General features: G+C 32.1%; 2 protein-coding genes across 3 annotated transcripts; both read right to left on the reverse strand.

Annotated features, from left to right (window-relative positions):
• Positions 1 to 1,910: 1,910 nt before the first annotated feature.
• On the reverse strand, positions 1,911 to 5,724 carry LOC136271921 (uncharacterized). The gene is made up of 7 exons (XM_066072514.1): positions 5,664 to 5,724; positions 4,782 to 4,958; positions 4,497 to 4,688; positions 4,037 to 4,201; positions 3,457 to 3,507; positions 2,211 to 2,325; positions 1,911 to 2,035 (listed from the first exon to the last, which is right to left on the reverse strand). The coding sequence occupies exons 1-7, from the start codon at positions 5,722 to 5,724 to the stop codon at positions 1,918 to 1,920; spliced, it is 879 nt and encodes a 292-aa protein (XP_065928586.1). The 3' UTR covers positions 1,911 to 1,917.
• Positions 5,725 to 9,566: 3,842 nt separating this feature from the next.
• LOC117688095 (piggyBac transposable element-derived protein 4) lies at positions 9,567 to 12,441 on the reverse strand. 2 transcript variants are annotated; one of them, XM_066072048.1, is made up of 4 exons: positions 11,423 to 12,441; positions 10,832 to 10,946; positions 10,262 to 10,424; positions 9,567 to 9,646 (listed from the first exon to the last, which is right to left on the reverse strand). In XM_066072048.1, the coding sequence occupies exons 1-2, from the start codon at positions 11,928 to 11,930 to the stop codon at positions 10,840 to 10,842; spliced, it is 615 nt and encodes a 204-aa protein (XP_065928120.1). In that variant the 5' UTR covers positions 11,931 to 12,441; the 3' UTR covers positions 9,567 to 9,646; positions 10,262 to 10,424; positions 10,832 to 10,839. The 2 variants fall into 2 exon arrangements, with proteins under 2 accessions (XP_065928120.1, XP_065928121.1); XM_066072049.1 differs by having other exon boundaries at positions 9,574 to 9,736.
• Positions 12,442 to 16,928: the final 4,487 nt, after the last annotated feature.

Here is a 16,928-nt window from a genome sequence, read left to right on the forward strand (position 1 = left end):
CAAACTTGACGGTATAAACATGTTTCTCGTCGTCGCAATGGTTGTTGATAGACCGAAATGGATGTCAGGATGTCACGTGACCCATGTAAGGCAGGTCTATTTCAAATTTTTACCGTGCCGGTAAAAATAAAAAAATATTTTTCTGATTTCTTGTATCTTTTTTTTGCAATTGACTTATAAAGCGTAATTTGTGTGAAAGTCCTATCTTTTAGTAAAGAAATAAGGGAAAATTCAGATTATATTATTGTTATTCACTAAAATACGCTACATATGCTTTTAATGAGGCAAACTATATAGGGTTTATTTTCACATATAGAACGTTAAAGGGACTTAGACACGATTTTAGATCATCTTTTATTATTTATGTATAAAATCGTTTAATTGCACATTTTGAATGAATGGCTTCAATTGACAAAGCATTAAGAATACCCAAATTAATCATTCATAACATTTAAAATGGAAGAATAAAATTTAAAATTTTGAGATCAATTCGTATCTTAGTCCCTCTAAAAACATATTGTTTAAATGTTTAAATGAAATGTAAAAATAAAAACTGATTTTAAGCTAATGTTTGCTTAACATTCTTTCGTGATAAAAGGTATAATTACTGCTAAATTGTAAACAAAAAATGTAATTTAAGAAATTATATATAATACGTTCATCCACTTATATCAGCATTAACTTAGACTCTGTATTTCATGGTTAGATATGTTCCCCAACTGACGTCGATTATTGTAAGTACAAATTGGAGATTTAATCATCTTAAATTATACCGACGAACAAAACCAAAACACATTTAACTTATTTATATTTATTTACATATCAAACTTTTTATAAATAATGATATACAAGAACGATAGCCTTACTCTGCATGTACAAACTATATTTGTATCAGAGTACTATACTCTGTCCCAACCTCATGCCAGGTTTCAACACACATCAACAATTAAAGGTTTACGAGATTTTGCATTGCATCAGACATATAAGATATGAAAATTGTTCGAGGTGTCCCGAGTACTTCCGAATGGAAAAAGATATAAATATTCCCATTATAAATCTCCGTAAGGAATAGTTAATCCCTCAATGTAAAAAAAAAGATGATGTGTTCTTGGAGAAATCTTGGATTGCCCATTAAGGTGGAATAACACACGTGGGAAAAGTCACTCAAATTTACAGGAAATTTGATAATGAAAGATATGTTGAAAAATAAACTGTACAAATGTCAAATAAGCGAAAAAAATCAGTTTGGGATAAAAAATGAATATCTAAAATAATTATTCCAGTAAGTAACACAAAAGCCACTGCGGGATTCGAACTCGGGATTTACGGATCGTAAGTCCAACACTTTATCCACTCGTCTATGGAGTAAGTTACATGTTCAAGTCCATAAAATCCTTTTAATAACACGAAATGTCGTTTTGATCAGCGGTCAGCCATTTTGTGATGATGTGTTATTCCACCTTAAGAATATCAATTTCAATTGAACTTCTGTTAAAGATATATCCAGTTCTGTTGTACATAGTCAAAACGTGACTAAAATGGTAACTTGAGACAAAGAATAGCTTTACCTTGTAAAACAAAAACATTTAAAGAGGGAGGAAATGAGTGGGTGGACTTCATAAACAGGAAAAGACATGGGTGGATATGTTTAAAAAAAGAAAAACAAAACTCCATGCAAAGTACAAAACACGAAACTGAAATAATACAGTGTAACAAGCAAACAAAACATCTTGGCACAAACACAATAGTTAAACAGACTTTATTTTGTCAGTTTGACTCTCAATCGGCGAAAAAAATGAAATGCCTTTAGTTACTATGTTGTACAGTATTATTATATATGTACTGGCTGCTTTCTTACAAACACAACCTTGAATATATTATAGTTATAGCTGAAAGTATATCTTTTTCCAACATCCACTATTCGCTATAAGGGGGTGGGTTGTCAAATTCTGACCTATACATCGGATTCGCCATGGTCGTTTCTCTGTCTGCCTCAGACTTCTGAATGTTTACAACGGATCCTGTCTTTCCATGTCTATTTTATCAAAACAAAAATAGATATCAACTTCTAAGGTTGCTTTTGACTAAACTATAGCAGTGATCACGGAGGGGAATACGCGTTTGAAAACAAATGATGAAATATTTATAATTAAAGTTAGATACTTATAATTATAAAGAATATATTGGTAGGAAGGAAAGTATGAACATACCCTTTCTTGTATCTTTTCAAGCAACTGTACACCAAAGTTATCAAAATTAAAATTAGAGCAGCTAAAATGACACCCAGTATGATCTCCAAAGTCGAATGGCTGTGTGCTTTGTTGTCTGCAAGAAATGAATATGCATGTGTAATATATCTTTCTAATATTCTATATATTTATCCTCATGAATATTCATAATAAGTTATACTAACGATTATTTAAGGAATAGTGAATCATTCTGAGAGTATTATGAGATAATAGTTTTGATCGGGCGTGGTCAAATCATTTAAAGCCCGAAGGGCTTAATAATAGTTTGACCACGCCCCAATCGAAATTACCACCTGATAATATTCAAAGAATGATTCCTTATTACTTATATCTTTAAAACACTCAATATTTGACTTTCTGACGAAACGTTAAAAATACCCATATTAACCATCCTAAACTTTAAAAATGGGAAAATAAAATCTACAATTTTGAGCTCAAATCGTGTCAGGTCCCTTCAAGAAATATTAAAATAACCCTACCCTTTTTGTTGCGAGTTGAAATATGATAGGTTTGAACTGTATTCAAAATACATGTAGCATAGCCCATAACTAAATACTAAGTCTAGCCAATCAGAATTGCAAAGTATACTCATTGTTCAAAGTAAGCAGAGGTAACTAGGAAGCAAAAATAATGTACATGCTATTTTTAAGGACATTTCATGTTCATTCTTCTAGCCACTCACTGTTTTAAATTAAATATTCAAATTTGTCGTTAATGCTAACCACAGTTCAACTTCAAATTGAAAAACCAACTTTTACAATAATCAATTTCGATGTAACACAGTCTTTAAAACTATTCATGCATATTTTTGGGTGCATATAAAAGAGCCTATTTATTTTAAAAGCATGTTTTCAATATGGATTGTATATTAATTTGTATTGTTAATCCCCGACCAAATAATATTCTTTGTTGTAACTGCTAATCTTTATGGTTTAATTTTTTCTCATCAAAAAAGAAATGATGGCACAATAGTTAAAAATTTAAAAGTCAAGACTTTTCAAAATATACAATGATCAAACAGATGTTTAAGTTCATGGACTCAATCTTATTAAATCAAGGTTTCATTCTTACAAATGTATTGGGTGCACTCATATTGCATTCAGAATGCTCCCAGTCGGTTGTACTCAGTATTGAAAGAGCATATTCAAAATTATTTGTAGTTTTATTATAAACTTAAGACTTTGAAAATGTAAATATCACTGGTTACCGTCTTTGTCGGAGTCCTTTCCTTTGTCGTTGTTAGCACAGCGTCCGTTACCTAGAATTTGTGAGACATAAAGCCAATGAAAATAATTCATGCTTTAAAAAACTGCCAGCCATTTAATTATCATGATACAATAGATAGTTTAGAACTGAATTCCAGTAAAAGAAGATTACATGTATTCATCACAACTGTTAAGACTTGTCATGTTTTGCAAGAAATGTTGGTTAATTTTACTACAAATAAATTGTTGTAGTTAGTTAAGTGAAGTAGATAAGATTTACATGAAATACTGTGGTTTCATCAATATTCGTTGAATATCAATTTTCGTGGATTTCGTTGTTAAGTTTATCCATGCAATTAAATGTTCATTGAAGTGAAATTTCTACTAACAGTTTTTTTTTGATAGGTTCATTGGCCCCGAATTTACGTATCCTTGAAACTGTGTTTTTCACTTTATCTATGAAAATTGATACACTTGAATATCAATGAAACCACAGTACTAGTAGGTGTGTGATTAAGTGCCCTAACGGTGATACTAGTGAATGTCAAAGAGGTTACAAATCAAGCAATAGTACCCTCGTACCGAAGCAGTAGCGGGCCGGACAGGTTGACGGTTGTCTGAGGCAGTAGGCAGTGTATGAACCACAGTTCTTGACCTTGATGTCGTATGACGTAGTACAACATCCGGTGAATCCCCTCTGACACACCTGTCTAGTAACGACCCCGTCACCTTGACCCGGATTCGTCCCTGACATGACATTTGACCCAATTAACAAACTCTATTGTTATTTTTTTCTCAATTCTGATTTATTTTACTTAAGATAAGAAGGATGTTTTTACAGTTATTGGTGTTAAGAAGTTTTTTTTAACAAATCGTAAATCAAACAAAATAAAAAGACAACAATTCCTTATAGACATATGAATACGATCACAAAGACAACAGCATTTATGATATTTTAAGATTGATTTCATAAAGATTACAATATATAAAACTTCTGCAAAACATATAAGAAAATCTGTACATAGTTTATCAACCAATTTACCATTCATCCAGACTGGATATATGGCCCCACAACTCAGGAGTCCCGGACACTGGGTCAACATGGGGGAGTCTGCCTTGTACCATCCCGGGGTCAGACTGATGTCACAATGGCCGTCTCCTTGTTTGTACTCACAGTGCATGGAGCGGGTGCCCGGGTCACTTAATGTGCGCAGATTGTTTTCAATGCAGGGATCTAAAATAATGAGCAAAAACTACAACGAAAATACTGGAAATAACGTCGTTACAATAGAACGACGTGGAAAATGTTTTTATTGACCAATTTTACCATTCATCCAGACTGGATATATGGCCCCACAATTCAAGAGTCCCGGACACTGGGTCAACATGAGGGAGTCTGCCTTGTACCAGCCCGTACAATGGCCGTCTCCTTGCTTGTACTCACGGTGCATGGAGCGGGTGCCCGGGTCACTTAGTGCAAGCAGGTTGCTTTCAATGCAGGGATCTACAATCATTAAAAAGTGCAACACGTTCTCTTGAACTTATTGAGCTGCAATCAATAAAAGTTACAATATGTAGGTAAGTATACTCATTTTATCATCTTAAGAATGATATTGATTAAATAACCGCTTTAAGATGAATTAAAGAATGTGTATTGAATGATGCAATTTTCGGCCAATATTGCATTTTCTCCTCGTTTATTTTGACTAGTATTAGATTTATCGTTTAAGCTACTTACTAAAGTATTTTTGGTATTTTTATTGTATTTAAAAACGAACAAAACACTCTTCTTTCATAATTTAGGAGTTGTATACTATTGCGATGTTGCAGATAAGGTTTAATTTAAAGCATGTTTTCGGGTTTATATTTAAGTTTTCTTTCTCTCTCATTACTCTTTCAGTTTCTGCCATCTATATATTTTCCGAAGTTTTCGACATATAATTTTCCATTTATGTAATGTGTAGAGAAAACTATTAAATAATGCGTTTTAGGTTCTAAACTCGACAATGTATGCAAGAATACAAAATCAATTTATGTAAAAAAAAAAACCATGGCTTTGTTAAACTGTAGATTATATAACAAAGGATGTCTGCACTTAATGCTATCTGCAAAAAATGAACTTTTGAAAGAAGAAGTTTTCTTTCAATTGCAGAAATGGTCAACATCCAAACTTCAACTTTAATAGCGTTAAATAAACGTATGTTGTTACCATTGGCTAGTACAAATTTCTTTTCATAGACGGGGGTCATCACAATTTCTTGAATCTCCATACGATAACGAGGAGGCCCACTTTTAAACCGACTTTTTACATACAGTGCATGTTTGTTTATTTTTTACGTTTAACAGTAGTTGTAGTTTTGCATTGTCTAGGATTATATTGCAATGGGAGATTATTAGACAAACATGCGCTTATGGTTTAAATGAGAAAAAAACTGCTTCTTCTTACTTTCACTTTCACTGTTGAAACCAGTTGTTGATACATGTTGAATATTATAAATCACCACTTGATTTTTCACCTCAGCTAACTTTGTGAATGCAAAATTCTGTCGCTTGACGTGTGAGGTAAAGTGTTATGTGCCAAATAGGACAATGTTTTCAAACACGTTAAGTTGTCAAGCATTGATTTGAAGTCTTCTGTATTTACATGGGCGTGGTCTTATCGTTGAAACCATAGTAAATAGTACACTTGTACCATATAGAATAGAAAGAGCTAACGTAAAAGTGATCACATATTTTTTATGTATGGCATGGTTATTCGCACCAGTCTTATTTTAGTACCATTTTGATAGTGTCAGCGTCACCTCTCAGGCATATTAACATCAATCTTATCTTCGATCAAGGTCAGATAAGTGATCACTCTTTTTCGAAATTTGTAAAGAGAAAAACATGGAAGGAATTAATTGTATCACAGTATTAAACTTAATTTATGTTGGAAATTGACAAGACTCTTTGTTAAGATAAACAAAAGTGATATTACATATAGGTTAAAAAAATGCAACATTAGCGACCTAAAAAGACCGAAACCCTGCGCTAAGTGCAGTCATCCTTTTATAGTTAGGATTTCTTATTCGTTTAACCCTTTAACGGCCGCAGTTTTGACAGTTTTTGCATGAATTTAGCAAACAATTTTAAAATCAAATTTATGACATTTTCTGAAAGACTTTACATAAGGTAACCCATATATATTATGAAAGGTCAGATACCAAGGGTTCATACTATGTTGTGTGTCACAACCTTATGGCAACCATGGCAACACAATATGGTCACGTACACAACATTTGATGTATTTTGAGTGTTTTTTGACATGATTTAACATGCGTTAATGTTAAATACTTTATAAAAGAAACTTTATCAATTATTTATGCAATTCCATGTTGTGTGCTAAAAAAAATTAGTTATAGTATTTTTTAACCTTTGAATCTACCCATTTAGCATCTAAATGCTTTCCTTTTTTACCGTTGGCGCCGTTAAAAATGATAACAGAAATATGTATTCTAAATGGTTATTAATAGTAAAATATATCTATAACTGACCATCTGATATCTTGCAAGTCTATTGATAATTATAAAACTTCGATTATAAGTTGATACCTCTGCTCTCTCCAAATATCATTAATTTTAAAAGGTCAAAGGTTAATTTCTATGTATTATTACATTATTACATATAGTTCTGTCCATATCAAATAACGAATAATATTTCAAGAACACACTGTTTGCCAGCCATCAAACTTTACACAAAGGGTGGTAATAGCAAGAAGATGGCAACATTTTATTGAAAACCAGTTTACATGTCACAAAACATCAAAGGTAACCTCTGAAGTATCTTAGCTTGGACAAGAATAGACAATGGTTTCATGTGAAGAGTAAGCTCATACAGTCAAAGTAAGCGTATCTAACAAAGCAGGAATTCACATTGGGAAACCTATAAAAACTGTTAGTTCATTGTATACACTAGTCTAATCAATTCCATATTAGGTGTGATCACTTTATATGCAAAAAAATTACTTCTTAACTACATGTAAATGGAATCAATTACACACACATTAAATACCAGCACTAATTCAAATTTATGTCAATGTATGAGCCTAAACGAATATAGTGATATACCAGTGTAATTCTTTAGAAGACAGACAAATAATTATCAAGTAATAAAGGAAACCTTTGAAATACATTTATGATTATAATGCTGTATTTCATGGACAATTTGCAGACATTGATACATTCAACTAAAACAAATTTGATGAGAAAAAAATGTGATATGGTATAATGATAGTAAACAAAAAATTAACAAATAAATTGATGTGTTTGAAATTCACAGCGACTCCAAATTTAAAGTATTCAAATGTTTATATACATGTGTACATGTAATATTTAGTAAAATGTAACCCTAACATGAATGTACTAAATCTTGAAATGTTTATGATAATTCGTTTTTATAAAATCCATTCAAAGACAGCAATTACCCTCAAAATACATTCTTGTTTATTTGCCAATCAACTACCGTATATCCCATATAATACAGGTATCACTAAATTATGTTCTAACATTTTCAGATTAGAAGTTATAATCAAAAATCTCTCGCTCTCTTTTTCTCTCTTTCTTTCTCTCTCTTAATTTCTAATAAGTAAATTGCTTCTAAAGGAGAAATATAACAAATAAAAAATACAGTTACTTATGTGACATACAATAAAGATACAAATGACAGTAACAATGAATTCTGTAATATGCAAACTTTGATCATCATATGCATTCATTACAAAACTGGAAGCTGATTTTGCACATGATATGCTTGGAAACAAGCACCCTGACAAAGATGTACCATACACTTGTCACATCCATAAACAACATCCTTCCTCTTTGCCCTCTTTTGCACACCATTTACACCGTCCACGAGGTCGTTCTAACTTCATGCTGTGATGCTCACTCAAACCTGCTGCTGTGATCAGATGTTTTCCTAAATGCCTAGGCTGCTTCCTGTTAGAAAAATCTTCAATAAGACTCATGGCAACATCAACATGAAGATCACCTAACGAATAATGTTTCCTTGGTTTCACCACACCAGGGGTCATCTTCCAAAGGAGAAATGTATTGACCAGGGCCACTTCCAGGATGAAATTAATAAAGTACTTCCAGTACTTTCTTGACTGTCGACCAATGGGACACTTGAAGCGATACTGCATGGCACGATCAACACCATAGTAGTTCTCCTGGTAGGCAGCAACAGCTGGTGGCCGCTGTATTAATATGACCTCACCCCAGGTACTCGACGATGTGTTGGACCATCTCCAAGTGGATCTGATGTGGTTGAAACAATATGAACCTGTAAAGTAAATGATGATTTACCAAATGGATGACATGCTTTTTTCAACAATATACACTCCCATCAACAATCTTAAATTAGTCACTTACTGGTTTGGCATCGTTCCATGCTGTTGCAACCAAATTGTCATGTTGCAGTTGCTCGGTATCACCACGACCACTAAAAGTTGGGTTCTTCAGCTCATTAGGGAATCCTTTGCGATTGGTATTGATGGTACCACAAGCATAAATACCATTAACTTCAAGATTTTGAAGCAATGGGATTGATGTAAAGTACCTATAAATAGAAAATGTCAAATAACAATATTGTCAGAAGTTGTATCAGTATGCATTTCATTATTCTGAGGTTTACTTTTTTTCATATACCGGTATACATGTAACTGATGGACATAGCATCACTTTTGAAAGTGGGGAGTAGGGCAGACAAAGGAAAGACTTTCCTTTGTCTGCCCTACTCCCCACTTTCAAAAGTAAATGAAATTTGGAAATATTACAACTTCTCAAAAAGGAGGGGGGTGCGTATTGTACCCACTGCTAATTTCCTTTCAATTTCCATATGCTCCCTGAAAAGTAGAAAAGTGGGGGGACCAACTTCATATACATTTTTTATATGTAAATTTAAGAGAAATGTTTGCTGCAAGGAACCCCCCCCCCGAGCAAGTAAGTAAAGTAAGTATATACATAGAGATAAAAGCATTAAAGACTAGTTTGTTACCTGTCAAAGAAAAGGTGGTGACCTTTCCATTTAAGTGGTTTGGATAAATGTTTAACCACCCGTTCTCCAAGAGACTGCATGTCCTTGCATCTCGTCATGCTTGCCCAAATAGATTTTATAATCGTTGGTATATCCGTTTGGTTCACACCTCATCCAGACCTACAAGACATTTCATTGTTGTTTATGACCATGACAATGTGCACCTAACCTTTCCCATTACATCATCAGCCAGTCAGTACATGTATTTGTCTACAATGATAATTAAAAAAAAACCCAGAGCAGAGCAAATTAACCCAGAGATATTTCATCAAAAGCATTTTCTTAGCAGGACTGATTTAGGACAGATGAATGCAGTAGTCCTTGGGCTACATTAACCCCCCCCCCCCCACCCCTTCCCTATGGACAAACTTTATATTCTAGAGAATAAGAAAGTAAATTAAATAAAGTCTCCCTAGGCAATTAGGTAGAACAATTTTTGTATTTTTAATGTGATGGCCGGGGGTTAAAATATTTTGTCTATATGTCCTATTGCCTGTTTACTTTTCCAGTCATAAATATAACCAAGGTCATTTATGATAAGCAAGGTACACTGTACATGTATTTCAAATGGAATTTAGTCCTTTTTGTTTGATATTGAACTGCATGTTCTTGTCTTTTATTTTGTATATGCTTTTCTTTAATGCTTTGTTTTCTTGCGTTTGGATAAATTATTTCAACTATAATAAAATAGATCTTTGGAAATAGCAAAAAAAAGAAATCATTGAGAAAAAATACCTTCATCCCTCTTTTGATAGGTTTGCATGGTGTATACTGCTTTGCGAAGTAATGACCTTTGTAGCGTATCATCCCCTCATCTATGCTCTGACACTGTCCAGGCATCATATACCTCTGGAAATTTCTCCTAGTCATCTCTATCAATGGGCGTATCTTGTGAAGCCTGTAAGACATTTAATGCCAAATATGTTTTGTTGAACAAAATCATATTTTTGTAAAACAAATTTTGAATTATAGATAGCAACTCTCATGGATTTTAAAATCTCGCTTCTATTTTTCAGACAGTTTTGAACTATAGGAAATTATAACAAAAAATTGCTGATCGCAATTTTATATTCTCGCGATTTGATACAAAACACCTGAATCGCGGAATTAAGTACTCGCGTAATATAAGGAATTTACAGTAACTGGCGTTACTCAATTTGTATTTACACAAAACTGCATTTACGAAACTTTATTTTTCAAAAACTAATGTCTCAACACTAAAATGATGACATTTTTACATTTTTGACACTGGTGATAATGCACTTTTATGATAACTGCATTCTACAATATGTTACTTTTATTTACCAGTCATACTAAGGAGATCCCACAGGGCCTTGAGTTGTATTGTCATTCAAGTGTAGATACTCTGTCAATCTCCGGAAACGGCTCCTACTCATAGTGTCTTTGAATCCTTGGTTTCCTATAACATAGATATATACAGATTTAGATCATAATAAATGATCTCAAACAAAAGAGTATTATAATAACTATAACCATGCAATAACGAATAGCATAGAAAATAAAATGATTCAATTAGAATAACCGACTTAGTTGATACATTTTAGATATAACCTACATGTAGCTGGTTTTTCTTTTTATTTGGAGGAGGGTGTTTCTTACATAATATAAATAGGCCTAATAAAATTAATTATAACACCAAAACATGTATTCATACTGTTAATATTGATAAAATCCATATTCTTTTCTTATAATAGTATCTTGTGTTATTGTGTTACAAAAAAAATCACATGAGAAGTAATTTGTTCAACACGCACCTGCTACTCTGCAGTTTAGAACATATGCATACTATGCATGCGTGTTTACTGACACTAGTAATTAGCCTACTCGAATTCATCATGAATTTTGCAACATTAGTTCTAATGATTTATACTGTACCTAAGAACTTGTTTTGTGACCAGTACATATCTACACTTGGAAGCTGGTTGGTGCCCATAAGGATGTGCAGGCCAAAATACGCCTTGATTTCCTGAGGAGAAGTGTCAATCCAATCCGCGTCACGGTGATCTCTTTTCTCGAATTCCTGAGCAGCGTACCTGTTGGTTTCATTGGACACTCTCTCAAAGAAAACCTCTGATACCATCAAAAAGAAGTAGCTCAAAATGTTGTCATTCGGCGTCAAATCGTGACTTGGACCGGTTTCCTCTGAGAACGGTGCGACCGACACGGGATGCAATTCGCTGGACCAAAAACCGGGACCCTCTGAATCGCTGATCTGACTAGAGAAAGTCTCTAAGGACGACTGGGAGTTCGGATCATCATCCTCATCCGTATCAGATGAAAAAGAATCTAAAGAATCATCAATGTTAATGTCTGAACCCGCAGAACTGCTGTACAAATCGTTGTCGGATGAATCACTGTCACTTTCGCCGTCACGGGAAGCCATGTTAATTTTCCGCGCTGTTTACATTGTTGCTATACAACCAACATGTGACGTGAATTTTTATTTTTAGAAACTGGAACCTTGTTGAACCTGTCGGGAATCTGTATTATTTTTTTTTCAATTATTTGTAGCCTAGTCTTTCTTTTTTATAACGCCTTGTCCAAGCTAATAGAACGTCAAAATGGCTTGCTTCTTTCTATATCCAATTCCTTTAATTTTCTTTTGAACACGCTTTTTAGATCATCTATTTTCCACGATCAGAACAACCGATTTTCATTCGCGGATATCTTTTTTATTTTTAATCATACAATATCATGTCCGATACGAAAATTGCAGTAAAAATCTTAATCGTTTTATATATGGTAGTTTCAACTAGAAAATTTGCTCAGAAAATTAAGATTGGTTAATTATAAATCAGCCCAAATTCTTATATTTCATGACGTTTGACTGCTTTTCTGCACGTACGTGCATATTTCAATCATATTTTTTGATATTTAGATGACCTTACACAAAAAAAATTTCTGTTTTTCTCTTGTTTTCAAATATATCAATTTTTTCATTGTACTCCATGTCTTTACATCATATCAGCAGTTTTCTCTCAGCGCGCATAAAAATGCGTCAAAAGGCGCACTTGGCCGTTAAGGGGTTAAATGATTTTTATTTTGTTTTTGACAGTCAATTCCACTGTAATTGATTCTGGTAATTTGACCTCCTTTTTTTTAAACATCCTTGATTGTATAATAAGTTATTACATTGGGTCATTTAATGTCAAAAGGATCACATTGTGACCGTTGTTCAATTTGTCGTTTTACCTTAACTATTTTTTTTATATACATATCAATTAAATTACACATTATAATCCAGATTTGTATGATATATCTGTCTGAACTACGTGTGTGGTTCTGAATCTTGCTTGAAACATTGATACGTGAATGAAACTGCGATAGACTTGCCAAAATATTGATTTTATTTTTTATCAACACATATAAAGTAAAAAAAAAATGCTAATATTATTTATCTCCAATGTGTATTATACTGACAAATAGAACGTCTACAAACAAAATGTTCTTTGAGTATAGTTAATAAAAAAAAACTAACAAAAAGTACAAAATGTTGTCTAAAAAAATGCACTGGTTTTTTATAGAGAATAAAATAAAAAGAAAACCAGAAAGATAAAATAAAAATTACACATTTCTGATTACATAATTTATAAGTTTATTTCATAAAATGCATTTGCATCTGCTGCAGTTAATTTATAAGAATTGTCTAAAAATATTTAAAGACATTTAACATAAAGTTTAAACATTTGGTTTTTAAGCGGCAAATTTTCATAATGATATAGCGTTTAAATACATTTGATAAATTTCAGTTCTAGGAAAATTTGCAATTGAGAAAGAAGTAAATGGATTTGGCAACGCAATAATCAATGGAACATTCATTTGATATTATAATTTTTAAACGGAATTTTGAAAGGTACATTTTTTAACTTAATCCGTTAACAACTTTTTTATAACATGGTTGATATATTTGTAGCCCCCCCCCCCTTTTTTTTTTAATTTGTTTTAGTTTTCCAATTTTTGAGATTTAAAAGTCATGGGAAATATAATTTTATTTTTTTAATTCAATTTAGCTTAAAGGCTTTGTTTCGCAATTTAAAGAGAAGATATATTTCATTTTTAAGCAATACACAAATACTGACAGATGGGATGAATGTCCTATATTTAGTTAGACAACCCACGTATTCTGTATTAACTGGCATGTTCTGAAAAAAAGAATAACGTGTTTAACCAACTTATCATTTGTTTCCATTTCACATTGATTTGTCGGTGGTACTTATTCTAAATAAACCTAATATGTATTATAATCATTTATGATCATTCGTGTCAACGTAACGTTCAGCTGCGTTTGTTTGCTAGTACTTGAAATGAAGATTATTTCCCTTGTTAAAGCCATCCGTAATTATTGTTTGAAACACGCACGGAACAAAAAGGACAACATAAGGACATCTGTTTTAAATTTTTGAAAACCCAAAACATTAAAAATTATTTAATGTATTGTTATTCAAATTATAAAAGAAATTAAGTTTTGCTTCAAATTTACAAATTTCTCATATAAGAGACAATCTAATTTTAATCAGTTTGAAAGTTTTATCAGATTAAATTGTATTGAACACATCGGGCCAAAAAATTTAAAGATGTTTGTTATTAACGCTCATAACCGGTATGTTGGCATTTAATTTACGGAATAATGGTTAGACATTTCTTTCACGAGTTATCTTTCTTTAGTCTCTCTTTACATGACAGTCATCCAAGTGATCAATTTAGAGGTTATTCCCATACATGTACTTCTGGGGTTATTGCATGTTTAATATGTAAACAGTGTTATTTTTCTCTCATTATTTTTAGCATTATTCACTTGCAATCTATTAGTAAACATATAGTATATGACAATGATAAAACATCAAAAATGTCCTTTACATCAATTCAGTCATATTATTTCGCAGTTTTTATGATGATGATGATTATATATATATATATATATATATATATATATATATATATATATATATATATATATATATATATATATATATATATATATATATATTTGTTTTCCCTTGGACTGAAATGTCATATTTTCATTGGTTTAAACATAGCACGTGATTGCCTCATATATCTCTATATTTGTTCTGTGAGAAATAATATTAGGCAATATGGCCGTCATTGGTCGACGCTTTGCTTACTCATTTCGACATTTCATAGTATTTTATACATAAACTGCATGCCGTAAGTTCTTAAAGTATTTGGAGTAGTTGCCCTTTGAAATTCTTTAAAATTAGAGTAGTTGCCCTTGTCTGGAGCAGAACAAAATGGCAGCGTCGAAATTTGCTCAAATCTCTGCAGAGGAAAGAGAGAAAACATTTAAAATTGAATTGCAACAAAACATTGTAAGTAAACATTGGTGAAGCAAAAATTTTGAAAGAGTATTTGAAAGGTGAGATTGAAAATTTTGAAGAGTTTAAATGAGTTAAATTGGACGAGATGTAAGGCATCTTGTACATGGCTTTGCGTAGATCATCGCTATTTGTGAATAAATATGTCGCTTGATAGTCCTCGAGAAAACAAAACACCTTCGCCTCGCCATCTATGAGATTGATCAACCCAATATATTTCCGTAGTGAGTCAGTAACTAACCTAATAAGTAATATTGTTTTTCCCTCGGACTGAAATGTCACACTTTCATTGGATTAAACATGGCACGTGATTGCCTCATATATCTCTATGTAGGTTCTTTGAGGATTTATATTAGGCAATATGGCCGTCATTGGCCGCCACCTCACCTATTCATCTCGATATATCATATTATTTAACACAGAAATCGTGTTCAGTAAGTTCTTAAAATATTTAGAGTAGTTGCCCTTTGGAATTATTTTTAAATTAGAGTAGTTGCCCTTTGAATATTGACACCACATTGTTATGTTTGGAGCAGAGCAAAATGGCAGCGTCGAAATTTGCTCAAATCTCTGCAGAGGTTTAAAATTGAATAGCAACAAAACATTGTAAGTAATATGGGTGAAGCGAAGATTTTTTAAGTGTATTTGAAAGGTGGTATTGATAATTTTTAAGCTCCGGCTCGTGCACTATGTATCAAACCCTGACTACTATTTAGGCATAGTACATGCACAACACAACACTATTGTTATTATTATGCCGACTGTTGAATATACTGATAAGCTTTGCTATAAGTAGCTGAGACGTTCGAGTGTTGACAAGTCCCTATAAATTATCACTGGAAAAGCAAGCTTTTGGGTTATATATATATATATATATATATATATATATATATATATATATATATATATTGTTACCTATTTCTATCTGCACTGTTAATATTAGATTATTTTTTTAAAAATTAATTTAATTAACAAGACTATTCTAAACAAAAAAGAAGCGCTTTACAATGTTTTGTAACATGATTTGACATTGTTTATCACTATATATTATTTTCATATACATTTGATATTTTTAATTTTAAGCTGCAATGGTAAAAGTTTGGGTTTTTAATCACTAAGTCTAGTTTTCTTCATATCCTGATTACACACGTTATCAATTTATGAAAAATCTAGCAGAGCCCTATCACTTTGTTGCATTTGACTTTGAAGAAAATGAAATCATTCTTTTTAAATGTATGAAAAAAAATAAAGCAGAGGGATATTACACCTTAAATCACTATTAATACGATGATAGAATAAAACCAAATTGAATTTTATCCTCATCGCAGAAAACATGAAGTCTTTTGTTGATTTCATGATCTCAATTATTACTTTTTTGATTACTCTTAATATATATCATATGTATACATATGTATGTATACATGCATCATATGTAACACATGCCAATTTATGAATATCTAATGTCAATAACAAGTTAATAATAATTGATATTTTTTGGGATCTGTCTAATTTCGATAAGGTTTTTTTAATTTTCAACATTTCCAATATATCTAAAATTTTGCCCACTTCATTGAATTTTTTTTATTGATTGCCTTATATTTGTTTCTATGAGACATGTCTCTTTTAGGAAATAGAAAATAATAAATAGTGGTTTTTTTTATTTTTTTTTTATTTTTTTTATTTAAAAAGAAGATCGTTTTATTGACAGTGCTGGCCCCGCCGTGGCCAACTTCCCTCAAGTCAATACTTAGCCTCAAGTCTGACTTTTTACCTCGTATCCATGCACTTTTTTATGAATTTAAGTTGAGGACTAAAGATATAAAAATCTTGGCGACGGCGAGGCCTGGACACGACTTATATCACGTATTTTTTCACAACAAAGGTTAAACTCATCAGTGCGTACTTGCCTCCAAAACAGAATTTTCTCTTTTGTCATAGAAAATACAAACAAAATTCGTGTATGATAATAACGACACATTTCTTTAAATGAAGAACGAAAATTTTCAGAAATGATACTTATCTATTCATCAAACGAAATTTTCGTGTAG

This window comes from Magallana gigas, chromosome 9 (assembly GCF_963853765.1).
Source record: "Magallana gigas chromosome 9, xbMagGiga1.1, whole genome shotgun sequence".
Lineage (NCBI taxonomy): Eukaryota > Metazoa > Mollusca > Bivalvia > Ostreida > Ostreidae > Magallana > Magallana gigas.